Genomic DNA, 27,520 nt, shown 5'->3' on the forward strand with positions numbered 1-27,520 from the left:
TATCGCTATGCAGGCCTCCGGGCCCGGGAGGGCGGCGGCAAGGGGAGGCGGCGGCGGGGGCCGCGCTGCCGAGCCGGCCCGGTACAGCCCGGGGACCCGGGAGCTGCTAAGAGGTACGGCGGAGCGGGGCTGCGGCCAAAGCCAGCTGCTCAGGCTCCCCGTATCCCGCGCGCCCGTGGGATCCGGCCCCCTGCCCCCGCTGCGGAGAGAAGATGCCCAGCCAGAGCTCTTACCGCGGGAGCGGGAGAACCGCGCGGGCCGGGCGCTGGTGGCGCCACCCCGGCTTGAGTCCTCAAAGCCAAGTGCCGGGTCCCGCACTTGGGTCACGGCAACCCCAGGCAACGCTACAGGCCTGGGGCAGAATGGCTGCAAAGCCGTCCCGCAGAAAAGGAGCCTGGAGTGTTGGTTGCCAGCCGGCTGAACGTGAGCCAGCAGTGTGCCCGGGTGGCCATGAAGGTCGCCAGCATCCTGGCCTGGATCAGGAATAGTGTGGCCAGCAGGAACAGGGATGTGATCTTACCCCTGTACCTGAGCACTGGTGAGGCTGCAGCCTGGGTGCCGTGTTCAGTTTTCATGTAGAAGTGTAAGATAGGCACTGAAGTGCTGGAGCATGTCCAGAGAAGGGCAAGAAAGCTGGTGAGGGGCCTGCAGAACAAGCCTCAGGAGGAGCTTAGGAGGGAACTGGGCTTCTTTATTCTGGAGAAGAGACTGAGGAGAGAGATTATTGCTCTCCACAACTGCCTGAGAGGAGGTTGTAGTGAGGAGGGTGTGTTGGTATCTTCTTCAAAGTAGCAAACGATAGGGCAAGAGGAAATGGCCTCAGGTTACACCAGGGGAGGCTTAAGTTGGATGTTAGGAAAAATCTCTTCACTGAAAGAGTTGTCAAGCACTGAAACAGGATGCCCAGGGAAGTAGTTGAGTCACCATAGCTGGAGGTATTTAAAAGATGTGTGTAGAAGTCATGCTTAAGGACATGGTTTAGTGGTGGACTTGGCAGTACTAGGTTTATGGTTGGTCTAGATAGTATTAAAGGTCTTTTCCAACCTAAATGATTCCATTCTTCTAAACCTGCACTTTCCCCTTTGGGTTGCAAGGAGGGATTGCTTTTGGGGAGGGAGTTCCCCAGCCTGTCCCCTGCCAGAGAGGAGGCATGGAGTCCCCTTGAGTCTTCACCTATACATCATGTTTTACAGTGATGATGGAGGAGTCGAAGCTAACACGTTTCCAGAGGCGACACCTGATGGACTGTGTGAAACGTGAGTGCAGGCCCTCTTGCTTGTCCTCCCACCACTTTGCTGTGCTGAAAGGCTTTTGCTGCTCACCTTAAAACAAGGACATTCACCACAGCCCACTTGGATGGGCAAGTGTTTCAGACCAGCATGGCTGCTGCCAATACATGGGGATGTACAGGTGAGGTGTCTTCAAGGGTCATCCAGGGAACAAGAGCCAGTGGTGTCGGTGCGTCCCAGCAGCCAGTAGGAACTTCTGTGGCACCTGGCATCTTTGCTTCTGGTGCTACAGTGGATCAACAGGGAGATCTTCTGCCAGTGATATCCATCCAGAGTCTTCTCTGCCTGACTTACTGTTATTTTCTCTTCATTCTCCAGGAGGAGGTACTCTGCCCCTCCAGTTCCACCTCACACCCAGCAAAGAGCCAGAGCTTGCAGCACCTGCTTTCCCCCCACCAGTCTCCCAGCGCAGCAGGCTTGCAGCTAAGCCACACCTCCGGCCTGCCAAGGTCTGCCAGGCAGGAGATGCCTACGTCCGAGAGAAGTTCAGGCCACGGGCAAGGCGTAAGTCAGCCAGCACCACTAGTCAACAAATGATGGCACCCAGCTCCTCTTCCCTGCCTGTCCATCCCCTGCCTGCAATCTCAGCAGCAGCAGGGAGTGTTTAATTGCTTTTCATCTTCATAGTTTCTGTCTTCAAGGAAGCTTTGAGAATGCCTCTCTGAGGGAACATCTACTGTCAGTGCTTGCTAACTTCTGCCCACTGGCCTGGGGGGTGACAGGTGACAAGCCAGAGACTGAGTTCCAGTGATATCTATGAACTGTGTGGAGATCATACAGGAAGTCTCACAGTCTGGACTCCAAGCTCCATCATACTTTGCTCTGGCCACCCCTTTCCTACAGTGGGCATGGTGTCAGTATGGTACTGAATACTCACCAACTGATTCAGCTGGTACTGAATACTCACCAGCTGATTCAACTGGCTGAACCCGTGGCAGAAGGGAGCCCTGTGTCATTTTGTAGCTTATCGATGTGACTCAAACCTGCTGTGTGTCTGTGTGCTGCTTGTGCAGTCCAGTGTGGGACTGGGCTGTCGTTATCACAGTGCTTCCTCTGGCATCACCAGCAAAGAAGTGGCATGCCAGGCTCCTCCTGGAGGAGAAGGGCTGACAATAATTTCTTTTCCCCTTGGCATTCATAGGAGATTTGGAAAAGGAGAAGCAAAGGCTCCAAAACATCTTAGCAACAGGGAAGGATGTGGTGAAGTGCAACATGAAGCAGACTCAGGTTGAGACAAAGGAAGAGGAGATGCCTGAGCCTGACCGCTTTGAAGAATGTAGGTCTTTACATACCCTGGAGGAATGCAGGTGGGAAGCCAGCTCCCTGCCAGGGCTGGGGTGGCAGGCCATGTTGCCAGTAACCTGAAGCCCATTGTGGAAGGAGGCACAAAGCCCAGTTTCCAAGAGAAAGAACTTGTTGCTGTGACGCTCTGATTCAGCTGTCCTAGCTGAGCTTATGCTGCAGAGGTTTGCTGGTAGATTGGAGCTCCCTGGGCTGAGCTCACAAAATGAACTTTGCTGGCAGGGGAATTCCCTCAGGACGTTCAGGGTGACCTGGGCAGGAAGCCCAGGTACCATGGGTCCTTTTTCCAGCCAGGATAACTCAACAGAGACTAGGACGCTTGCCAGGCTGACCGTGGTCTGGGCTCTGTTACACTGGCAAAGCTTAAATGCTCAGCAGGATTTTGAGCAGTGATGGACTGCAGAATATTCTAGGATGGCAAAACCCTGCCTAATACCTCTCTGAATTTGAATCTTCAATGTGTGTGCATGCACCTGAGTCAGTCCCTCCTTAGCCAGGGCAGCAGAAATATGGCTCATGCTAGAATAATGTGTACAGAAGGGGTACTTTGGTCCCTGCTGTAGTGAGGCAAGCTGAGTGTTGTCCTGGACACACCTGAAAAACCCATCCATGTACTTTGTAGCATGGCAAGATTAGGACCAGCTGGCTGCAAGTGTGTGCTGCAAAGCTGTAGCTAACATTCTGTGCCCATGCTGGTCCTGGCAGCAGAGATGGTTGTGGTCACTGGGTGATGCATGCCAACTAATGAACCTCAGTAGCTTTAAGCTGGTTCTGTCTCCATCCACAGACTGCTTAAATTGTCCATAAGCAACAAACAACTTTTTTTAACTGTTCCTGCAAGTTGGCAAGCAGTAAGAAGATGGGTGGGGGGACATTTGCCATTGCCTAAGGAACTGCTGAGGTATTTTGATGACATGCACAAGGTGTTACAGCAGACATCAGCATTTCCCTGATGGGCCACTGTTCAAGCAGAGCTCAGAAACTGAGGGGTTCAGATCTAGACAGAAACATGTTTTTTTGCCTTTTGGCTGATTCCAGTTTCCCCAATGCTTGCTTTTATCCATCAGTGGTGAATGAAGTTCAGGAGAGGAGGGAATTCCTGGCAGAGATGGAAGCTCTGGGACAGGGCAAGAAGTATCGAAGCATTGTCCTCACTGAAATCTCACAGGTACACGTGGGGGTCCTAGGGGCATTGGTCACACTGTGAAAGGAGAGACCTTAAAGCAGGGTCTCCTCCAATACTTGAGCAGGGAAGAGGACAGAAAACTGAGTGTTTGCCTTAATGGCACAGGACAGGCATGAATTTGGGGAATGGGGGATAGAGGTTTTTAGCCTTTCTTTTCATCTCTGTGTGTAACTTAATCAGGGAAATGGAACTTTTGTTCTTGGGGCTGGCCAAAGAAGAAAAAAAAGCTGCTGGCTTTCTCCCTGCTCAGCTCTTCCTCCTTGTGCTTTACAGAAAATGCGTGAGATGGAGATCATTGACAAGAAGAGAAGTGAGGAAGTAAGAGAGAGCATGACAAAAGACTTCCCTAGTGGGAACAAACACGATCCCCATGACCAGACCGAGGGAAGAACACAAGTGCAGTTTGTTCCCACCTGTTCTTCCTAGACTCTTGGCATCAGAGGCTGGAGGGCATGCCTGTGCCTGTACCCAAAGAGGGGCCAGCACCACCTGTTGCCTAAAGCCAGAAGGCAGGAGCAACTTGTAAGTAACTGGTGACAGAATAAAGCTGTCACAAGATGCTACCCACACCCTGGATCCCTTTTTGCTCAGCTGTTTTAGAGATGAAAGCAGACAGCAGTGGCTACCAAAACATGACAAAGCAGAGCCTCCTTCAGCCTATGCAATGCCTTAGAGGACAGCAATCCACCCATAGAAACCTCACTCCTTTCCATCCACCCAGAGGTGGAGCTCTCTTGTAACAGCACAATGCTAATGTGTGCTCCAGTGCACATCTATAACCTGTTCCTGTCCCCAAGACTCTGGGAATGGCAGAGCTGGCAGATGGCAGGGAGAAAGATGCAGCTGTGTGGCCTTCTGCAAATAGGAGCTTCTGGCACTGCTGCAGGTCAGTGTGATTGTCCATCAACAAACTTCTTGGCTGCCAGCTGACCTGGGCACACACTGGGGACTAGCTGGCACAAGTATTGCTAAGAAGCACATGTTGGCATGTTAAGGAAATTGGAAGTGGACTTTATGCTGGGATTTACACAGGAAGGACAAGGCATCATACTTCAGCCTGCTGGAGGACAGAGGTGGAGGTATGTGTGAGGTGACCAAACAGCCATTTCCAGGCTCTGTGGGAAGCTGATGGATGCTCTGCCTACCATGCTTTCAGGAATCAAAATGCCACAGCAAGCCTGCAGCACAGAGCAGCATGCACTGGCCTGAAATCCCTTCTCCTCAGCACAGCTCTGCTCCTCAAAGCCAGGCAGCATGCCCTGGCCCCAGGACAAAGGAATTGGAAACCTAGGCTGTGATGGGTTTTTAAATCCAATGTTTCTTTTATTTCTGTTCAGGTGAATGGAAGTCACAGAGTTAGTTCAGTGTAACTTACAAATCAGAGCTCTGGCCAGGCGCAGGGCCAAGGGGTGGCAGGCTGCAGCAATCCCGGTGGCCTTTGGCAACAGTGACATGACAGCAGGCTGGCTCTGAAGAGGATTTGCTTCTCCTTGGAGAAGAGTTGTGCTTTGGGATCTCCCCTCCCCACTACTGCTCCTTATCAGCCTGCTTGGTAGGGCAAGAGTGAGACAGCATGGCCAGTGCAGGGCTGAGCTTGTCATCTCCCAGCCATGGAGGCCACTCTGGGATTGAGGAGGAATGTGAGGCCCTCAGGTTTTGGGGAGTGAAGATCCCTTTCCAGAATGCTACACCAGCCACCTTGCAAGGCACTGCTCCAAGAGTGTTTTGGCTAAAGCCTGTTGGGTTCTTAGAAGGGACTGCAGCAGTTTGCTCGGGGCTGCTTATGACTGGTTTGCTAATGAGAAGGCATGATGAACAGCTGACCAACCAAACACCCATGAAACTCTAATTCAGGCTGACCCAACAATTCAATAAATAACTCCTCACCTTGGAGGAGAAGGCAGGAAACAAAAATGGAAGGAAGAAGGGATGATTGGAATGACACCACCACCCCTCTCCCTCCTCCTTTGTACACACACGCACACACACGACAAATAAAATAAGGGGCTTAAAAAGTTTTCAGAGTGGGTTTGAATTCATCTAGTAAAGGAGGTGTAAAAAATAACCAGCCAACTCCTGCACACTCTTAAAGTATACACAGATGAAGCTGAGTAAAGGTCAGTTGTGACTGTGCCTCTCTCCCCAGCCGCTCGGCGGTGGCGCTGGTGGGCAGGGGCACAAGCGTGGTGTGCCCCTTGCTGGCACTGAGTCAGTCTTGAGCTTTTCTGCCCTTGCCTGGAAAAGGAAATGTTCTTCCCTCCCCTGGAAGGCAGCAGAGTCAGCGGTGTTTAGCAGCAGTGGGGGAAAAGATGTCCTGAGTAGGGCATGTGAGCTACAGCCCAGCAGCTGTACACCGTCCCCTTGGGTCCCCTCAGCCCTGTAACGGAGCCTGCCCAGCCCTGGTGCTCGAGGGACAGCTCAAAATAAATAGGGCACCAGCTGTGCTTTTGGCTTTGGCTCTAGAACCTTGTGATACAAGAGTGTTTTCCTAGCATTTTAGTTTAGGCAGTAAAACTCAAAGAATCCTGGTTCTGATACCAGAGTTTTCTCCTGAAGTTAGAAGTGGGACAGGAAGGGGACAAGAGCAGGTGGGCAGGGAGGGCCAGGCAGGCCCAGTGCCCTCCTGGCAGCGGCTGGAGGCACGTGGAACCATCACAGTTAAAAGCAGAGGGGATGGGGGCAGTTAGTGCAAGTTTTCCCACAAATGCCAAACTCCTTGGCTTGCTTCTCAGTTAGCAACAAGAACACGCAGTGGGGTGACGTATCCAGAGAGCAAATCCATCTTCTCCCCACCTCGTTAGCAAGGCTTCATGGAGGGAATGGTCAGGCTCTTCTGCAGCCTCAGGAAGGGGAATGCTTTGGTTGGACTTCCCCACTCTGGGCAGAGGGCTGGCATCTCCCCGGGGTGGCAGCTCCAGTGCCTGGGGAGGGTGTGGGGAGAGGGGCGAGGGGGAGCAGAGGGAGACAAGCCCCCATTCCTGGCAGGTGTCCCAGCCAGCTGCAGGGAGGCCAGGGCAGTCAGGGAGCACATCCATCCCACTGCTGATGTTCCCCTGCTCTAGCTTTTCTCCTTGGGTGACTTGCTCTTGGAGTCATGCTTGTTGCCTAGCAGCTTAAGCACCTTCATGGGCTTGAATTTGCCTTTCTTCTTGCTCTCGGTCTCCGTCTCCTTGTGAAACTCTGGGGTTGCAAACAGAGGGTGTTACTGCAGAATGCTGATGGTTGTACACATGCAACAACAGGGGCAAGGCTGGGAGGCAGGAATCAAAGCCCTCTACTGTATGTTTTCCTGTGGCAACAGGGGTGTGCAGCACAACTATGCCCCAAACTTTAACGGCCCTACAGGAAAGGCTCCAGAGCCTCCACAGAACAGAGGCAATCTCTCTTCCTGCACACAGCCTGTGCTGCCCCTCACTGGGGTCAGCAGTGAAAACATCACTCCAAAAATCTTTCCAGCTGTTTCTTACCTTTCCTTTTAATCATGGCTTCCAACATTTTATCCTCCTCCTCTTCTCTGAAACAAAGAGTGGGAAGTAGGTCAGCAATTCAGCCCTGAAAACAGCTGCTGCATTGTTTACAGCTAGAGAACCTCCCACTTCAAAGACACAGAGGGGCAGATCCATCACTGTCTTGTGAGCACTTGCTACCAGGAGGAAAAATACCACATGCTGCAAGTACTGCCCTGTCTCCCACACAAGGCATTCAAATAGAAAAGAACTGGGAAGCCTGGGAAAGATGTCAGCAACAGGGGCATCTTGGGACACCCCCATGAGTTGGTGGTGTGGTGCTGAGTCAGCTGGGCTGCCCTTTTTCCCTCTCCCACAAGCCCACCCTACTCCTCGCTCACCTCTGCCGGTCCTCGTCCAGGCAGTTCACAATGGCGTTCCTCTGCTCAATGATGGTCACCAGCTCCTGCATCAGCACCTTCTCCCTCCCTCGGTCCTCATCAGTCCAGTCTTTCTCTACCCAGACAAACACCAAAGGACAGGCAATTGAATAGCTGAAGGAGCTCAAACTTGGAGCTTTTGAGGTAAAGAATGTGCTCAAGAAACGTGTGGACGTGGCACTTGAGGGCATGGTTTAATGGCCACAGTGGTCTTAGGCTGATGGTTGGACCCAATGATCTTAGAGGTCTTTTCCAACTGAAAACAAATCTAAGATTCCCTAGCATGACCCCTGCCACCTTGCCATGCTGCAGGGCCAGCTGGGCTAGCAGTGCTGTGGAGCGAGGGCCCTGTAGGTGGCATCCCATGGAGACAAAAGGCATATATCCCTGCATAAAGCTGGGGGCATGCAGTGAGATGTGGCAGCAGTACTAAAGCCAGCTGATTGCACTGGCATCCCTAAAGATACCTCTCTCTTTGCTTGAGACCTACCCAGACAGAAAAGGGATGAAGCCCAGAAAGAAAATGGGAGTAACTGCACCCAGAGTGCTGCTTCACCTGGTTTGTTGAGGAGGCACCGCAGTTCATACTCCACATCCGACTGCCGCTGCTCCAGGTTCTGTTGCTTGAAGCTGCAAGGGAAGGGGACACTGCCAGGAATCACTGCAAGGCTCCAGAGAGGCAGAACATCACCCCAAGGTACAGGGTGAACTTGAAAAGAACCACTGTGATGCTGATCATCTCAGCATCTTACAGCCAAAGGGCTATAAGGGAGCCAAGTACCAGCAGGGACCAGCCCTGGCTGCTCAAGGCCTTCCTGATGCAGGGGCTCTGGTGACCATCAGTGGGTCAGTTCTGAGTGGGTTTGGACACATTTATCTGCTTGCCCCCTTTGCCTGCCTTCTCCAGGCAAGCAGGCTGTGCCAAGCTCTCATCTGGAAGCACAATTTCAGGAGGGCTAAGACAGGGCTCTCTGCAAGCGTGTCAGTGCCTCCCCACACACCCTCACACACTTACATGTAGATGAGCTCCGATTCATGGCGCACCAGCATGTGCTTCTCATGGATCAGTTTGAACCAGTCCACCAGGAGGCTGTCCTCAGGGCTGTCTGCCAAGCAAAGTACAATTCAAAGCCATCCCCAACTCTGCAGGATCCCACCACCCTCTGCCAAGCCAGGAGAGGGGCACTGGCCTAGATCAAATCTGACCTCAGCCTGTTCCTGAGCCCCAGAAAGGTGTTATCTCTTCTCCCACCCACTCTAGGGATATCGCCATGTCAACGGCATAGCTGTGCCAATTCTTGGAGCCCAGTACAGTGGTTTTCCACCCCCAGCATCAGCAGGCAAGAAGTCACCACTGCTGTCTCCTTGGCTTGACACAGGACAAGCCTAGGGCCTCTCCTGCCCCACACCCACAGACAGCCCACTCCGAGTACCGTTCTCAGCACTGCGAAGCTTTTCCTCCAAGGCTACCCCACGGTGCTCCAGCTGGTCCAGCTGGTGCTCAATAGCATCCATCTCCCCATAGATGTCTTCCTCAGGTATGTACTGATCTGTCTGCACCTACAAAAACAAAAGGCAGAGAATTCTGTTACCATCAACCTCCAGTTTTCAGGGCTAACTCTAAGGCTGGTAAACATTAACAAGGGTAGGAGGACAACAGAACACTCCACTTAAGCGTGGATCTGAAACCTTGCCTTGCTGTGGAGCAAAGGGAGGCCATGGTGCTGCCACCAATGGGGTCTAGCCTCCACAGCCACCTCTGCAATCCCTACCCACACACGCATCAGTGGGGTGCATGTAGACAGCTATGGTCCTGGGGGACAGTACAGAGCTGGGTTTTGGCCCCTGCTCCCAAGGGCCCTCTCACCTTGCGCTTGATGAGGGGGAAGCCATGACCTGGTGCAGGAGGACGCACTGGCTTGGAGCCCTTGGGAGGTTTCTTTGCAGAGGGGGAGGCAGCAGGTGATGGCTTCCGGTTGAAAGGGTTCTCTTTGCAGGAAGACTGGAGAGGGAGGGACAAAAAGAGGTGAAAGAGGATCTGGGAAAGGGAAGGGATATAGCATCCCAACATCTGGGACTGGCCAGACAGGGCAGCCCCACACCCTCCCAAAGGAGGAACGCAGCACTGATCACCACCAGCAGCACAGCCACGAAGCTAAGAACAGCTCCTGTTTGGCATCAGCTCCCCTGCTTCCAGCAAGCATGCTGAAATATTTTCCTTCACAGTTCCATTCCCATTTGCTCTGACCACATCTTGCCTTTTCTCTGGCACATGGGGCAGGTAGAGCACAAGCACATCTGCCATTTAATGAGCATATGCCTGAAGTTTGTCTTCAGGGGGTCACACAATAAACCCATCTAAGGGGCAAGCCTTAGGGGCTTGTCATAATCCCCACTGTCACACAGTGATGAATGGGAAGAAAATCACCCTGATCTGCATGGGAGGAAGGTCACCATCTCACCTTCAGCTGTGGCTTGGGTGAGGAGGGTGTCTTAGGGCTTCCAGCACCACCATCTGAAGCCAAGAGGATAGGCGTAGGGCTAGCCCCAGCAGGAGGCTTGAGGGACAGCCGGCTGGGGCTAGTCTTTAAGCTGTTGGTGGAGGCACTCCTGCCAGTGTGTTGGGTGCTAGGCTGCACCTCCCCACTGAAGCTGGCCAGCTCACTGGAGGAGGAGAAGGAAGAGTTGGTGGAGAGGCTGGCTGGGGCAGCAGGGCTCTCGCTGGAGGAGACGCTGGCCAGCGGCGTGTCGGCGCTGGAGGTCTTGGTGGCCGTCGGTGTGTGGACAGTAGGCTCAGAAGAGCTTTTGGGCACTGAGGCCTCATCAGTGTCACCCAGAACCTTGGCTGAACTCTCAGAGTTGATGCTCTCAAGACTGAGGGCTGGAGATGGGGTGGAGGATGATGGCTCAGAGTGTGACAGCCTGGAGATGGGATGGTGGGCTGCAAAGCAAAGGGAGAGCTCAGGAAGGAGCAGGGTGGGGCAGCCAGGAGAGAAAGGGGGTGTGGTATATACTGGAGACAGGGGTGAGGGCAAAGGCAATCAGTGTCTGTCTGTCTTCAGAGAAGACAGAAAGGACTCTCCAGTGCAGAGGTCTTGTCTACAGATGCTGTACTCCAGTGGGTAGAAAGGACACGGCTAGCAACAGCCCCAGCACAACCATCACTGCATTAAGGACTGCTCTGCCAGAGTGATACAGGGGAAAGAGGGAAGGGGGAGTCTCCCACGGGCTGCACAGGGGTTGTGGAGGAGGTGTAATGGGGTGTGGGGAAGCTCACCTAGGGGGGAAGCACTGGGGGCTCGTGGAGCTGGCCGCTTCTTTGCCTTTGGGCTGCTGGTGGGAGTGATGCCATACCAGGGGTGAAGAGGCTTGGCAGCAGTCTCACTCTGCTCCTGCTCAGGTGTGCTCTTCTGGGCAGCAGCACTCTCCTCTTCCTCCTCCTCATCCTCCTCAAATGGATTGTACGATTTGGCCTCTGTGGCATCAGACCTGTTCTCCTCACTCCTGACTTTCTCCACCTCCTCTCCATCCTCTTCCTCTGTAGTCCTACTTGGAGTCTCTTGGCTGCTGCCTGGGGGAGGAGGAGGAGCTGGCTTCTTCCTGGGCTCTGTCTGCACTAAGGCCATCCATGGTGGGTCCTTGGCTCTCACAACCGTTCCAGCACTGGGAGAACAGAAAGAGAGGTTGAGGCAGCAGGCAAAAGAGACAAGCTGGGACAGCAAGGCACTAGAGAGGGACTTAGCCCTCAGAGGAAAGGACAGATGGAGCAGGAAGTCTCCCATGCAGAAGCAGCTTTCTCATCCAAGTGTGGCCCTAGTCCTTTCCAGACACACAGTGCCTCATTCTCTGCAGGCAAACCTATGGGTCTGAGGGAGATGCACCCTGCCTGCCTTGCTTTATGGGCCCAGATGAAAGTTACAGCCTCCATCTGTCAGGCAGTGTTGAAGGCTGAGCTTTATGGGCAGAGCTGTTCTCTCCCTGACACCCTGACTAGATCCAGCTCTGCCCCCAGGCTGCATGTGGAGGGGGAACTGAGATCAGACACCTGCACTGTGTAGTCACACTCCTTACACTTTAGAGGTCTGCTTATCACCTTGCCATCCAAGCATCCCAGGGATGGACTCCTCTGCTAACTCCTGCAGCTGGAAGCACTGCTACTGCTCTGGGGGCACATCCCACAGCAAGCCCACACACTGCTCAGTCAATCACTGCTGGTCAGGCAGTCAGCTGTCACTTGCTGCAGCCACCTCCTCCTTGGCCACTGAGAATGCAGGGTGCTTGTGCAACCTCTGCCCAGGAGCAGGCAAGAATCAACCAGCCCCAGCAGGCTCCTGGGCAAGAGCTCAGGAAGCATAAAGGTTGCTGTCAGGCACTCATAATGTCCCTGCACTGGACCTTTCCTAGGCCAAGCCCTCCAGACTGCAGACCAGTGTCCCCTTCTGAGCACCCACAAGCAGGGCCGCTACGGAAGGCAGTCTGTGTGTGCCACAGAAACACCTTCCTGAAGTCTCCCAGCTCTGTACAAACCCTAGCAAACAAAGACCCTGAGAGGTGGACAAACACTGTCAGCCTGATTGGCACTGGACTGGCACCCATTAGGTAGGGGAAGGGACCTGATCATAGCCTACATCCTGAGAGCAGGGGCTGATGGAAATGGAAGAGGAGACCACAGCCCCCCCCCCCAGTCCCATCTCGCTGTGGGGGCTGCAGGTGACCTGTGAAGAGGACGTACCGATCAGAGGAGCAGGGTCTCCCTCGGGGTTTTGGGACAGGGGGGCTGGGTTCAGGTACCCTACCTAGAAAGACACAGGGTCAGACTGTCACAACACCAAAAGGACATGGATAAAGAAGTTAAATCAACACAAGGCACCTCTTGCATATTCCCACTCTCTGAAGGCCTCATGGCATTTCTCCCAGTCAGTGCAGTCTGTCAGCCCCAACCCCGCTTCTCTTTGTCTTCCCACCCCACCCTGGAAGCTGCACTCAGAGAACTGTTGTGCCTCTCTGTCCCCACATGGGCAAATTGCTCCAGCTCTGCTACCTTCCCTCAAGGCTGGCAGCATCCCCTGGAGAGCTCTGGAGAAAAGCATGGGAGCAGGCAGGTGTGGAGCCCAGCGCTGCCCTCCCCGCCGTGGGGACGGTTGGCAATCGAAGGCTCCGTGTCTGAGCCTGAGATTCACTTGGAGGCAGAGGATGTCAGGCTGCAGAGAAGGAGCAAAACTTATCCAACCTGCAGCTGACCATCGCAGCCGCTGGGGAGGTGAAGAGTAAGCCCTGCCACCACCCAGTGGTGTTCTTACCGTTCAGCATGCCGGGCCCACACTCGCTGCCCTCGCCCTGCAGAGTGGACCTGGGCCGGGGGACGGGCTGAGAGGCCGGGGGGGACAGGGCCGACGCATCGGTGGCCCTCCTTGGGGCAGGCGTGGGCCGCGTGTCTCTGAGCTGTCCCTCCAGGGAGCTGGCTTTGTCCTGGATGAGCAGGGTGGGCTTGCTGGGAAGGGGAGGTCTGGGAGGAGTTTGGGAGAGGGGTGCCACGCTGCCTGCAGGAGCAGGGGCCGTGGCTGTCTCTGCCTTGCTGGGTGTGCCGTCCTCCTCCGCCGGGCCTGCCGGCCCCTCTGCAGGCTCGTGGGGCTCTGCCATGCCTTCCAGGGAGTCGCTGCTGTCCTTCCCCACCTCTCCTCCTGCGGGGAGGCTGTCCTCACCCACACTGCCAGCTCCAGTTTCAGTTCTTAGCTCTGGTGACAGTTGGTCTGGGCTGGGTCTCCTCTCCGCCTTCCCGCTCATGGCCAATTTACCACGATGCTGTGTGCAGACAAAAGTCCCTGCCTCTGACCCAGGCTTGTATGACCCGGGGAGCAGTGTGCTGGAGCACTCCTTACATCTGCCAACGAGAAGAGAACACCCTGTGAGATGGGGGATGCCATCCCGACCTTCAGGGAAGGCAATGCACCTGGGAGATCCTTGCAGGGCTGTGGAGATCGTTCCCACCTCTGCTACTAAGTCCTAGTATGGTCTTGGAAAAGTCATTCAGAAAAGGAGAGGAACACTGAAACATCATCATGCCACTGCATGAACCCACAGGGAGTTTACAACTCAAATACTGTGCACATCTGCCCAGGGAGGTGATGGAGTCACCATCCCTGGAGGTGTTCAAGAGGGGACTGGACGTGGCACTTGGTGCCATGGTTTAGTAGTCATGAGGTCTTGGGTGACAGGTTGGACTTGATGATCTTTCAGGGCTCTTCCAACCTTATTGATTCTATGATTTGAGTTCCACCTTCAACTCAAAGGATTTAATAGATGTGGAAGGACAACACTTGGCATTGGGATATGGCATGACTTCCAGACCTGGAAAAGTAGAAACCCACCGTTTTCCTGGAAAAGATGTGACTGGTAGGGGACAGGAGAGACAGCTGCCAGATCACACATGGCCCTGGAAGGTGGGAAAGGGATTCACAGGTATGAAACAAGAAGTATAAGCTGGAATCGGGGAGCAGCTGGTTCAGAACTGGCACAGAGAAGCTACAGCCTTCCTCGTGGGGGGCCAGGGGTCCAGGCAGGTTAAAGAGCCATCAGATGCACTTGGGAGGGACAGGCAGGAATGAAACCCCCAAAGTCTGAATACTAAATAAAAGAAGCAGCATAGAAGCCTGGCTTGGTCTCACACTCACCCTTGCTGGTGCTGACCACAGACCCCACCAGGGTCATGGCATTTGGCTGGCAGGACAAGGGAATGATGCAGTAGGACCCTTCTGTCTTTCTGCCTTGCCTGCTGAAATTAGGCTAACAGCTTCCCTGTCCTTCACTGTCTGCCACATCTCTTTGGATCATCCACTCTTTCCCTGCTGAGCCTTTGAATTCTCCCTGACAAAAGCCCTCCAGGTGCAGGTGTAATACACAGCACTGGCAACCAAGTCAGCCCTTTTCCACCTGGGAAGGGAGGTGGAGAGCATGCATGAAACAGAGCCAAAGGCAAGGGGCTGATCAAGCACTCCCATGAAAACCAAGCTTGTTCCTTCTTGTCCAAACACCTGGCACTCACAGCAGCTGGCTGCCCTGCACTGCAAGCTGATAACTTTGGGGAAGAATTCTGCTCTTCATGTCCAGTTGGCTGGGATTGGATTTCCTTTGAAATGTAGAGCAGGAGTGTGAGGACACAGGGGCTGCAGAGAGAAGGGGCATAGCAAAATGGAAGAGGTGGCAAGCTGGGACAAGGGGAGAAAGAGGTTTGCTTTGGTTTGATCCCCATGAAGCCAGAGAAAATGCTGCCACAGCATGTTCCCAACCAAACATTGCTCATGAATCAGCAGGGGAAAAAAAAACATAAGGAGGCAAAACACTTGGGATGAAATGACAGGAATCTGACTGCTGAGTTTGAAGGGCCATGAGCTGTGCCAAGGCAGACAGGGCACCTCTCCTATATCAGGCCCATGAGCAATGCTGCACCTGCACCCCAAAGCTCCTGCTTTTGCCACAGCTGCAGATGGGAATCTTGATGGGCTCAGCTCCCCTCCTGCAGCACCGTTGCTATGACACATCCCTGACAGGCTAAGGCAGAAACTGTTTACACAAGTGAATGAGGCCTCCAGTGTCTTCTGAGTGGCTCAGTATTTCTGTCCTCAGATGCCAGCTCTTGTCCTGTGGCCCACAGGGGAGATCTCACCACTTCATCAACAGTTCAGGAAAAGCAATGACTCCACAGGTGTGCAGGTAAGGACCTGCACCCAGGGAGTAAACCACAGAGCTGCTGACGTCTAATCCCTCATTCCTCAGTTTTGTAACAGTCTGCAGCTCGCCACATGCTCCCCTGAGAGCTCAGCACCACCCCAGGCAGCTTGGAAGCCTGTATATCCAGTTGAGGATGTGGAGAGTAGGTGGAAGGAGGTCTGCAGCACGATGCCTTAGCATAGACCTCATTGGAATGTGGTGGAGGGTGTTCTAGGATGGCAGGTGGTAGAGAGGCAGAGAATCCTGCTTTATGGAGGTGGGAAAAGCGTAAGGGGCTGGGATCCCAAGTCAGGGAAGTGGTAAAGCACAAGAGAGCAGGGGAGGCAAGCAGCAGAGGATGGGCACAAGGACCTAGTCTGACTTCTGGGACAGGGGCTGGCAGGCAAACAGACTCTCTTCAGGACCATTTTGGACACCGCGGTCGATGCTCCATGCTGCCCATGGACAGGGACAAAGATGGGGGGCAGCTGGCCACAGAGCTCAAGCTTGCCAAGGAGAGCAGCACCCTGCCAGGCCTGGCCACAACATACCTAAAGCAGTGGCGGTGGTAGAGCTTGCCCTCAGCCAGGTAGCGCTGGACCAGGTGGACATGCTGCTGGCAGGCTGCGCAGGTACTGCTGAGCGTGGGGCGCTGGGGCTGCTCCAACGGCTCCAAGGGGGCATCATCCTGACACACAATGCACAGGCAGCTCAGCACGGGGGCCATGAGCTTCTCCCCAGCCCACAGCTTCTCCAGGAGCAGCTGCTTTGCCAGTCCCATTGCTGAGTGCCTGTGACACAGCTCGGGGGCTGACCTCAGGGGCTGATAATGCACAAAACAGCTGCCCCTGCGCCCAGGCACAGACAGGCTGCCTCTTCCCAAATTAGCAGGGGCCGCTCCAAAACATGCCTTGCCCCTGTCTAGGGCTTAAGGGCCATGGAAGGAACTCATCTACACCCCAGGCAGCAGAAACCTGCAAGAGGAACTCCTCTTTGGACAATGTGCCATCCTGGACATCGGCTAAAATCTGAACTAAAGGGCCAAGAAAGAAAGAGGCATCCTTCCTGTTCTTCTTATCCCACATTCCTGCCCCCTTCTCATCAACAGGGCTATAGGAGGGACGGTGGCTTGTGCCCTGGGTGGCTCAAGGTACCACCCAGCACCACTTTCTTGCCTGCCATGGCCAAGTTTCAGCCCAGACTCCTAGAGAGAAATCACTCTCTCAGCTGGATCCCCCAAGGCACCAAATCCCAAACACCCCTCCCATCCACAAAACCACAGGCAGCCCCCTGCAAAGATCCATCCCACTGTGGTGGGCAATTCCCCATCTTGCCATCTGCAGTGCAGGGAGCACCCCTGTCCCAGGCTGGTTTGGAGTGATGAAATGATGTACCTGTGGTGGGGGGGAGCTCTCGCTGACAGCCACGGGCTTCTTGTGGGACAGCAGAGGCGGCGAGGAGGCAGCGGCTGGGTGCTTCATAGGCGGAGGGCCTCTGGCTGGAGGCAGGAGGCAAAGGAGGATCAGGCACTGAGAGAAGCAGTGACTCACACCACCCGTGTGGGGGGAGGGGAGGGGAAGAAAAAAACCCTCATCTAGCCTTGTGACACAGGACGGGAGGTGCCTCTCCTGACACTTCAGTGCCTATTTTAGGTGGAAGAGACAAACACAATCTAATAATGGGTCAGCTGTGAGAGGCTGATCCCCTTCTCTGGCCCAGGGATACCAGCCTCCCACTGTGATTTGATTTACTCATCAAATGCTGTTTGGCTTCCTCATAATCAACTCCTTAAGCAATGCCTAAAGGCCAGAGCACCCCCGGGTAGCTGCTGATGTATTGTTGTGACCCACTGAGCCCTCAGGCTTCCAGGCTGTCAGCAGGTCTTTGAAGTCTCTCTTGCCCATCTGGCACTCACACACCCGTCCCCAGCAGGAGTCCTTGGCTAGGAGGCCAGCACCCCTGGAGAAGTATATGCACGTGGAAGAGATTTATCTGATGCTGTGGCTAGAGACCTGGAGCCCTTGTCTCCACCCAGCAGGGTGCCCTAGAAGAGCTGTCTCAGAGCAGCACTGAGCTCAGGTCGCACTGCTGATGTGAGACACTCCTCCCCTCCCTCTGTCCTCCAGTCGCTTCACACTTACCAATGTGATGGGAGCTAGCTGTGCTAGGCAGGCTGCTTGTCTAGCCTTCTCCTCTTTTAGTGAGTGAAAGCAGATCACAAAGGGGTCTGATGAGCACCAGAGGTGGTGGCTCAGCCCAAGTGGCAGGAATGCAGCATGGAGGGAGGAGACACAAGGCGTTCCCCTTCCCGCAGCCTGAGCTGTTTAATCACTCCCCACTTGTTGTGAAATCCCTCCCTACTCTACTCCCTGTGCCAGGCCCTCCTCACCAGCAGCAACAAGACCCAGGAGAGGCAAGTACTGTCTCCTCCTTCCCCTTCCTCATGAACACACAGGGCTCCATTTGCCATAGGCAGGAGGAAACACAAGGTAACACCAGGTCTCCTTGTACTCAAGCAGGGGCAGAGGGGTGGGAGAACACTCACCTTGGCTGGGGCTGTTGAAATGGTTGTAATACTGAGACACATAAGTCATGATGCTGAGGCAGTCAGGGACCTTCATGGAGACCATGTCATTGGGATCCAGCAGGGCTGGGATGCCCAGCTCCCGCTCTGCCACTTCAAAGGCCTGCACAAACAGCAGAGACAGGCATTAAGGAGAGAAATCTGATGCTTTCTGAAAAAGAACAGAGAAATCCAAGTTGGAAGGACCCTGGAGAATGTTAAAGTAAGCCTATGGCATCTCAGGCAGGCAGAGGCTCCCAGACACGTTGCTTGTCTGGAAAGGTAGCATCAGAAATAAGGGAAGGAGCTGCTACAGCTGTCCTCTCCTCTGAGTCACTTCAGCTGCCTGTGCCTCCATTAGCTCCCACCTGAGGGGTCTTGATATTCAGCTGCTGCACAGGGACAGAAAGGACTCTCAAGAAGTCTCAGGTTTCATTTGAAAAGAGATTGAGTGCATTTTCAACCTGTGAAATTGGCACACCAGCAGTGCTCCTCACACAAGAGCTCAGCAGAGCCTCGGTTGGCACCATGACGGGCCTAAGGCTGGCAGATACTTCCTGCAACACAGCCAAACAGCAGCTCTCCTGAGCAGTGTCCCCAGCCACTCCAAACACTCACTCCACACAAATACTGTCTCTGCCCATCTGTTATTGCTCTGGGGTGTCCCATCTTCCCACAGCCCCAGTTTACGCAGCCATCTCAGCTCAACAGCCAGCAGCCTGCCAGGCACAAGCCACTTCAATGTATACTGCTACTGCAAGGAAGGACTGAAGGAGGAAAATAGCTGTTTGAGAGCTTCCCACTTCATGGTGTATGTGCATTACTGGTGATCCACTGTGCCAAGGGCAGCATACCCACACTCATCTCCAAAGCAGGGGGATGAGAGGCTACAGCAGGGCCTGAGGAGAAAGCAAGTTGGGAGGGGAGGAGAGTGGTGTGGGCACTGAATAGTGCAGGGTGTGGGTAAAGACTGAAGGTGCCTGGGGCAGAAGATGCTGTGCAGGATGTGGGATTTAAAGGAATCGAGGAATAAGTGAACTATCTGCAGGAACTGGGGGTGTGAAATGTCCCCTATGGACACCCAGCTCTGCTCAGCCTGACTTTAAGCTATTTCTTGGGACTAAGCCTTGCTGAACACAAACCTGCAGGGAGCAAGAGGAAATCCCAGCTTAGGGGTCACTAGTAAGGCAAGAAACCCATTGCTTGGGAATGGGAAAAGATAGCTGTTAATGGCTAAAAGCAGCCAACTGGTCTAGGAAGGCCAGGATCCAGCTGGAATGCCTCACTCCTGAAAACCCCAACAACTACCAAAACTCATCTTGGGAAGGTGATGGCCTGTATCTCTCCACAGACTATCAGATGGAGCTTGCAGCAATAAGGTCTTCAGCAAAAAAATCCCAAGGCTATTGCTGCTCTGTCCTACTCCTAGCTTCTGAGGTTGGGCATCTCCCCATTCCCTACTGCCTGCTTCAGCTGTTGGCTTCAGCTGTTCGAAGCAGAAGGGGAACACTGCAGGGTCTGGGTCCACCATGACCTTCCTCTCTGCCCCTGCCTGGAGTAAAATTAGCTTCCTGCTTCCACTGCCTGCAAGTCTGTGACAGCTGACACCAAAGATGCTGCACCATTTTAATCTTCACCTGAAGACTGGCAGGATAGCCACCTTCTCTTCACTGCAGGCTGGAAGCTGACGTTGTCCTTACGCTTCCAGAGAAGCTCTTGCAAGTTACTTGCACAGATTCTTCTTACACCCTCACCACTGTCACAAAGTCCTCCCACGCTGCATAACCTCCATCAAGTCACTCTCCCATCCCCTCTTCCTTCTGTGCACTGCATAACTGGGACTTACCAAGCGGTTATTCTCGTAGACATCATCCTTGGAGAGGGAATCAAAGTCTCTGAGAGGAGAAAGCACAAAAAGGCTACGTGAGGTGCAGAGGAAAAGTGCCCGGTGCCACCGCACACGGGCTCTCGGGACAGTCAACCTTCTAACAACTCAACACAGAAGACCCTACATTAAAAAACCCCACAAACCTTGGGAAAGCAGATTTCAGGTTGTAAAGGCACAAAGAAACCAAAGGGAAATTGCAGTTAAAAAAAAAAAGAAAGGGAAAAAAAGAAGTCAGTCCCAAATGGGTGGTGACCAGGAAACGAAAATGTTGCTCTTGTCTCCTGTTATCCACTTCTGTCCTTGTGATTAAAGGGGTTTGCAGAAATACCAGGGCCACATTCTGAACACCAGACCTGGCTGCACTGAAGGTTGCACACCACCACCCTAAACTTGCCCCTCCAAGACCACCAGCACCACAGCAGGAGAAGGGCAGGGAAGCAGATTCCCCGCCTCCAGAGAAAGAGCTGCCGGCGCTAGATCGCTGCCTTCGATGAGAGACCTTAGACAAACCTCCCTGTACCAGCTTAAGGGATTGGAGGTCAACCCAGGATTTGGGGTGACACAGAAAGTCTTAACCTGCATTTCTCTCCTCAGTTGCCCCCCAACACTTGCAGTACCCAGCAGACTGTCTTCTGCCACAGTCTTTACAGCGAGGCAGACTGCTGCATGCAAGGAGAGGAGGGCACAGAGAGGGACCCCGAGGAGCTCCCAATTCATGCACCTTGTGGCATTTCACTTTTTCCCTTGGATCCCTTCAGATGATTGCATCAGCCTGGTCACAGGGATTGACAAGCTGGTTTTTGTCAGGGGAGCAGAGGGTAGAGGGTTAAAGAAGTCTGCAGGTTTTCAGTGGAGGGGGAGAAATACAGGAAGGATTTAGTTGTGCTGTTTGCATCTGTGTGTGGGTACAATGTGTGAAAACAGCATCGTGCTAAACGACTGCAGCCCCTTCCTGCCAAGGATCTCAGCTGTCACCAAAACCCCCTCATGCAGCAGCTTGCTGTGCCTGTGAGCTGGATTCACCAAGGAGGACACAGCCCAGAGAAGTTTAGGGTCAGGCAAAGCCACCCCAGTGGGGTGACAAAGCTTGGGATACCAAGCCAGAAAGACAGTTCAGGTTAGAGCGGGGAGAGCGTCCCCCACACCAAAGGTGCTGCTCAGGAATAGGGTGAGACAGAATCCTCCACCGTGCACCCATGGAGATGGGCTGCAGGAGCCTCCCTTCCTCCACCCCCCTCTGGATTTTATTGCCTCTTCCTGTAACACCGACTCAACCAGCCCCTTCCCGAAGCCCCTTGGACGCCTTTCCCAGTGCTGCAGAGGAAGCCTGTGGTGAGCTCAGGAAGATTTTTCCCCAGCTGCCTGCGCCACGATGAAACCACATTTCCTCCGTTCAAAAGCGAGGGGCTGCTGGTGCTGTTTCCTCCCAGATAAATGAAGCTGGAGCCACTGGCTGCTGCCGGGGCAAATGCAGCAGACATGCAAAAGAAGGGCTGGCTGCATGCTCAGCTCTGTGTTAAGCACCTTCCTGAAAGCTCATGCAAATACTTGCACGGAACTCAGCTTGTACAAAGTAACTGCAGCTTTTCCCTCTCTGCATGCTGGAGGGAAAAGACTTCGTCCACAGCTTTCACTTTGACATGAAAACTAGTGGTGTGTTTGGATTTGTGACTAGTTTCCACTGGGAGATGTTTTTTCCTTAAGTCTCTCCTTTTTTATTTTTGCCTGAAGAACTCCTTTAACCTTGCTGTGTGCTGCTTTGGGTTGGTTTTGTTGTTTGGTTGGGTTTTTTTCCCCCTTTTAAAGAAAATACCAGTTTGGGAACACAGGAGAAGTGATGACAGCAAAGTTTGATGTATCAACTGCCCTCTAAACATTCATGACCTTCATTTTGAATGCCCTCACTTTCAGGATATGGGAGTGGTGCAGCTGGAAGCTCGGAGACTCCTTGGTGGCCTGGGCTAGGAGGGTATTTTTTGACAGACAAAACATCATGTCCATTCCACTCTGCCCTGGTGAATCAAAGCTGGTTTAGGAAACCAAGGCAAATCTGCCTGGGAAAGTGGATGCTAGCAGAGAGGTTGTGAAGTTCAAGAGGTAACAGGGGAGCTACCATCAGCAAGGGATTTTTTTTCCATTAATGTAGGACTGCAGACTCTTAGCTTTTACCCATGATATTGAAGTCCATCAGTACAATGCCCCAGGGATCACAGTTTATTCAGATCCTCTCTGCTGCATTTTCCATCTCTCCCTCTCAACAAGCCAAGAAGGACTGTAGGGACCTCCATCACTCCTGGCATGAGAACTCCCACATGCTGCTCTGGCACATGGAATTCCTGCATCCCCGTGGCTCCAGGCACGTTCCCTCTACCAACCTGAAAGGAGCAGGCATGGTGAAACGTCATGCCAGATGCAACCCTTTCCTCTCTATAATCTGCCTTCTCTGCAGAAAGGCCAGAGCTTGCCATCTCACAGCTCTGTGACATGTGGCTGCATGTCACGTTATTTCATCACCCTGATCTCAGCAGCCTTTCACCCAGCCCTGCTCAGGCTCCTCTCCTGATGACATTCCAGTCCAAGATGTAAGAACAGGCAAGACTCTGGCCATCCAGCTGAACAACTGTCTTGACTCAGCATATCCTGAAGTATTATTTCCATGCAAATAACATCCCAGGCACTTACCTAATTAGATACATGCAGAGCCACTACACACTCCAGGGTTTAGGGCAGCTGCCAGGAAGCACAGCAGACCCAGGGAAGGGGGAAGGGTATGTGGTACAGCTAAACCCAGAGCAAATTCCTGGATTCCTCAAATATAAATCATGAGCACTTCAACAGCAGTGCTGCATAATAAAGCCCTTTGGCTTTCCAGGTCTTGTCAGGGAAACACAGGCAGTACATGAGCAGAACAAATGAGATTTGTGATGCTTGCCTGTAACTGAACCCACAGCTCCAGGGATACAAAGCTGTGTTTCTAACACACAGCTCTCATCTCCTGTTTTCCTCAAGCCTCCATCTCTCTCAGCACTTGAAAGGCGTGTGCCATGCTCTCTTACTCTTCTCACCCTTAAGTGCCAAGAGCCTCCCTTGAGCCCCAGGGAGGCTGCACAGCTTGGGATGCTGAAAGATGCTTCACTAAGCTGCAGAAAATGCCTTGTAAACACTAACTCTGTGCTTCAGATTTCTACAGCACTGAGCAAACTCACTCATTAATCCCCACAGTCCACTGCCACGCTGGGCTGGATGCTTCCAGCTTAACTGACAAGGGAAAAGAAGAGATTAAATGTCTCGCCTTAAGATCACAGAGCCAGCAGTGCAGTGAGAGGTTAAATCCAGATTTCCCACCTCCCCAGCTGGAAGAGAAAGGCAGTGAAACCAAGTGAGGTGAGTACAGTAGCGGAGCTAGAGTCAAGACTTTCACCTTCACGGTTCAGCACACAGGTCCCGCAGGTACGCTCCTCATCCTTGGTGGTCAGCTCAAGACACATTTAGCCAGATTCAGCAGACACTGAGCTCTTCCAGTCTACTTCTTCCCAAAAAACCCATTGAAAAGCCCTCTGGCACTTTCCAGGGCTCTGCAGGAGTCCCAGGGGAACATCCCTCTGATGCCACCTGTCTTATCCCAAGGTGACTGTGTTCAAAACAGGGGGCAAGCGGAAAACTGTCCTCAGCCTCACTGACCTCTATGACTTCAACCTTTGGGGAACAGCACGGCAGCCTCACGGAGGCCAGAGGAGTCCCGCACAAAGAAAGACCACTCAGGGTCAGAGACCTACTTGCAGATCCCTGCCAGGACCCATTACCAGGCTGACTGAAAGCACTTTAGAAGAAAAGCACACAAACCACTTTTCCTCAGCCGTCAGGAGATTTACTGCCTCTGATCCGATCTTCCCACTTCCAAATCGGGACAGGCTGAAGAAGCTGGAATCAGATGAAATTATGTTCCTCTCCTAACCACCCTCTGAAAATCTTTCTACAACATGCCATGTCCTTGTAAGGCCCTGGGCTTTGTCTCAACAATATAGCTCACGCAGAGGACCTGTGAAGCATTTGGTTAGGAGATCTGCCAGGAGCAGATCTAAGCCCACTGACAACTTAAAAGCAGTGGCTGCTGCTTAATGGGATGGTGAACACAGGGCGGTGAATATGGGGAATGGGAAAGCATCAGGGTGGTTTTAGTGGTGTTTATGGTAAATTTTATGCTGAACCTCTGCCTTTCAGTCCCCAGTTACTGTGCCACTTAGCAAAAAAAAAGACAATGAAAACATTTCACAAACATGGCAATTGCAAGTGTTCCTGTCCTTGATTTTGCTTCTCCCCCTCTAGCAGCCTTGTGACTGGGAGGGCTTTCAGAGGCTCTATCCTAGCTGGTCAGAGCAAGCCATACCACCTGGGAGCTACTGGGACACAAGATCATGCAGCTCCCTCAACACCCAAACACAAAGCCACCATTCATCTCGGCTCTTGGTGGTTCCTGAACATGATTCTGAGGGTTTTGTGGCAGCCACCTTAAACACAGCAGGCAACAGCTTGGTTCCCAGCCTACCTGTTCAGCTTCTACTTGTATGAACATGGACCCATTTTGTTCTGTTATGGATACTTCAGCTCCGCAGCAGAGTCACTGCCCCAGCACCACAGAATAGTAGGGGTTAGAAAGGACCTATGGACATCACCCAGTTCAACCTCCCTGCCAAAGCAGGGATCATCTAGAGCAGGCTGCCCAAGAACACAACCAGGTGGGTCTTGAATACCTCCAGAGAAGGAGACTGCACAACCTCTCTGGGTAACCTGTTTCAGTGCTCTGTTACCCTCAAAGAATGTTTTCCTCATTTTCAGATGGAACTTCCTGTGTTCCAGTTTGTGCCTGTTGCCACTTATCCTACCACTGGGCACCACTGAAAAGAGTCTGGCCCCATCTTCTTGACACTCACCTTTTAGATCTTTACAAGCACTGATAAGATGCCCTCTCAGTCTTCCTTCCTGCAGGCTAAACAGCCTTTCCTCCTGAGAGGAAACCCTCTGTCTGCTAGAGGCTGCTGTCATGACAGAAGGCAGTCCCGGGGCCAGCTTGGAAAAGTGAATGTGGTCAATTGAGGCAACCTGAGAGGAAGAGCCACCAGTGCCAGAGCAGAACGTGACAGGCAAGGAGCAGATGCATGCCAGAGGCATGGCAAGGTGGGGCAATGTCTACCTGCACTGCGACAGCTACCAAAGATCAGAGCAGAAGGAAGGCAGATTCCCAGCAGCGTGGGGCATGCAGTTATGGTGGCAGGTTGGGGCAGATTCCTTCCAGTGGCTCAGCCAGTTTCTCCAGCCTGACTCTGTGCCTCCAAGCAACCCCAAACTTACTGACTGCTGCTTGAAACACACATTGCCCCTCTAAGCCACCCTGTGAAAGGGAGGTTGCCAGAGAAGGCTGCCAAGGCTCAATATCCCAGCTGCTATCTGCTACCTCCTGCTTCTACTGCGGCATCCACAGCAAACAAGCTGGAAGCAAATGCAAGAAGTGACCTGCAGGGCTCTGCGTGTTTCAGAGCGGCTGCTTTTGGCAGTCGGGAACGTCCCGGTGCCAGGCAGGCCTCTGCTCCTGGGGAAGTGGGAATGTCCACCTCTCCTAGGGGCAAAATGAAACACCCCTCCGGCCAGCTGGGTGTATGGCAGTACCAGTACGCTAGCTTGAGGCCAGACCTCGCTCACCTCCATGCTCTCCTCAGCCTTAAACCACTCGACTCCTGCTAACCCTGACCTTGGAGGGTCTTTGCGCCAGGGTCAGAAGGTCACTCACTGAAACACGGCATCCTTCATCCCGGTACCCAATCCCTTCAGGAGGCGACAGCGCCACTGCTGCGCTCTCTGGTCCCAGCTCCCCCCATGTCCACTCAAAGGAAGCTGCCGTCCCTCCACGCCGGACAGCCCGGAGCCGCTTCCTACGGCGCTCCCCTGCGAGCCCCTCGCCTGCCCCGGCAGTCCCCGGCAGCGCTGCAAAGCAGCACAGACGGCCCAGCCCCTCCAGAAACGGAGACGTCTTCGCACCCAACCTCCGCTCCCAACACTCCTCCTCCTGCCCCCTGCGACCGCGGGCCAGAGCCAGTGCCCAGGGCGCCCCGTCCGGGGCGCCGGGCGAGGCCGGTGCCGCGCGGCCTGCACCGCCGCCGCCGCCGCCACTCACAGGAGGTCGGGCCGGTGCCGGTGGAGGATGGCGCAGAAGGCCAGGCCATCGCGGAAGGAGGCGCTGAGGTCGCGGATCTCCACGCCGCGGTAGCCCTCGCACTGCCGGCGGCACCAGGCTTGCAGAGCGCCCCGTGGGCCCGACATCGGCGCGGCCACTCCACCCGCTGCCGCCAGCCCAGGGGCGGGCCCCGGCTCGCAGGGGCGCGGCTTCGCCGGCGGGGCGGGCACGGGGAGGCGGGCACCGGGAGGCGGGCACCGGGGCAGCGGGTACCGGGGCAACCCGAAGCCTCCGTCCGGCCCCCGAGGCTCGCGCCGTGCCCCGCCGGGACTTGCCCGCTCCCCACGGCAGGCTGTCCCCACAGAGGGAGCGGTGGGCTGGCGAACGAGTGGCACAGCCAGATCTCGAACAGCCGGCGAGGGCAGGTAGGAAACTGGGGGTCAGCAGCTTCACCACTGACATGGGCACCCTCGGCAGGGCTGCAGGTGACAGCGAGCTGAGTGGTGTAGTTCAGGCGCCCATGGGATGGGATGCTGTCCAAAGGGAGCTGGACAAGTTTGAGAAGTGGACACCTGTGAACCTCACCAGGTTCAACAAGGCCAAGGGCAAGGTGGGAGCAACCCAGGCTGAAGGAATCGAGAGCAGCCTTGCGAAGAAAGACTTGGGAGTACTGGTGGAGAGGAAGCTGGACATGGCTGGCAGCAGGCACTCCTAGCCCAGAAGGCAAAGCACATGCTGAGCTGCATCAACCGAAGTGTGGTCAGCAAATTGAGAGAGGTGGTTCTGCCTCTCTCTTCTGCTCTGCTGAGACCCCACCTGGAGCAGTCTCCAGCTCTGGAGTCCTCAGCACAGGAAAGATAGAGACCTTTTGGAGTGAGTCCAGAGGATGGCCATGAAAACAATCAGAGGGCTGAAACACTTCTCCTGAGAAGAAAGGCTGAGAGAGATGGGCTTGTTCAGTCTGAAGAAGGCTCCAAGGAGACCTTATTGCAGCCTTTTAGTAGTTAAAGGGAGATATAAGAAAGGTAGGAAGAGACTTTTCACAGGGTCTGTTGTTACAGGACAAGGGCTAACAGTGTTAAGCTAAAAGAAAGGGGATTTAGACTAGATAGATGGATTTTTTTGGTATTTTTGTTTGAGTTTTTTTAACAATGAGGGTCATGAAACAGTTGCCCAGCTTGCCCAGAGAGGTGACAGAAGCCCCATCCCTGGAAACATTCAAGGCCAGGTTAGATAAGGCTCTGAGCCACCTGATCTAGCTGAAGACAGGGACAGCGAGGGCATCTCTGCTCACCACAGAAAGGTTGGACTAGATGGCCTTTAAGAGTCCCTTTCCAATCCAAACTGTTCCTACAACTTTATGAAACACAGGACAGAAGGGGACAGACTAGTACCTTAGAAAGTCCCCAGGCTTTCCGGTGCCAGGCAAGTAGAGCAGTGGGCTGGGGAGATGCATCTGCCCCATGGCTCTCCCCAGCTCAGAGAAAGGCCCCATTTTTCTCCCCTGAGCCCCTGAAGGAAGAGGAGGGA

General features: G+C 53.9%; 2 protein-coding genes across 2 annotated transcripts; one reads left to right on the forward strand and one right to left on the reverse strand.

Moving 5' to 3' along the window:
- Positions 1 to 4,554, forward strand: C15H22orf23 (chromosome 15 C22orf23 homolog). The gene is made up of 6 exons (XM_009902575.2): positions 1 to 113; positions 1,194 to 1,256; positions 1,608 to 1,793; positions 2,431 to 2,565; positions 3,659 to 3,759; positions 4,051 to 4,554. Exons 1-6 carry the CDS (start codon positions 8 to 10, stop codon positions 4,201 to 4,203), a joined length of 744 nt encoding a protein of 247 aa, XP_009900877.2. The 5' UTR covers positions 1 to 7; the 3' UTR covers positions 4,204 to 4,554.
- Positions 4,547 to 26,172, reverse strand: MICALL1 (MICAL like 1). Its single transcript, XM_054168028.1, has 16 exons — positions 25,991 to 26,172; positions 19,780 to 19,828; positions 17,916 to 18,057; positions 16,765 to 16,868; positions 15,922 to 16,058; positions 12,964 to 13,544; positions 12,396 to 12,459; positions 10,941 to 11,326; positions 10,126 to 10,604; positions 9,531 to 9,665; positions 9,097 to 9,223; positions 8,679 to 8,769; positions 8,220 to 8,293; positions 7,625 to 7,739; positions 7,245 to 7,291; positions 4,547 to 6,957 (listed from the first exon to the last, which is right to left on the reverse strand). Exons 1-16 carry the CDS (start codon positions 26,134 to 26,136, stop codon positions 6,836 to 6,838), a joined length of 2,799 nt encoding a protein of 932 aa, XP_054024003.1. The 5' UTR covers positions 26,137 to 26,172; the 3' UTR covers positions 4,547 to 6,835.
- Positions 26,173 to 27,520: the final 1,348 nt, after the last annotated feature.

This window comes from Dryobates pubescens, chromosome 15 (assembly GCF_014839835.1).
Source record: "Dryobates pubescens isolate bDryPub1 chromosome 15, bDryPub1.pri, whole genome shotgun sequence".
Classification (NCBI taxonomy): domain Eukaryota; kingdom Metazoa; phylum Chordata; class Aves; order Piciformes; family Picidae; genus Dryobates; species Dryobates pubescens.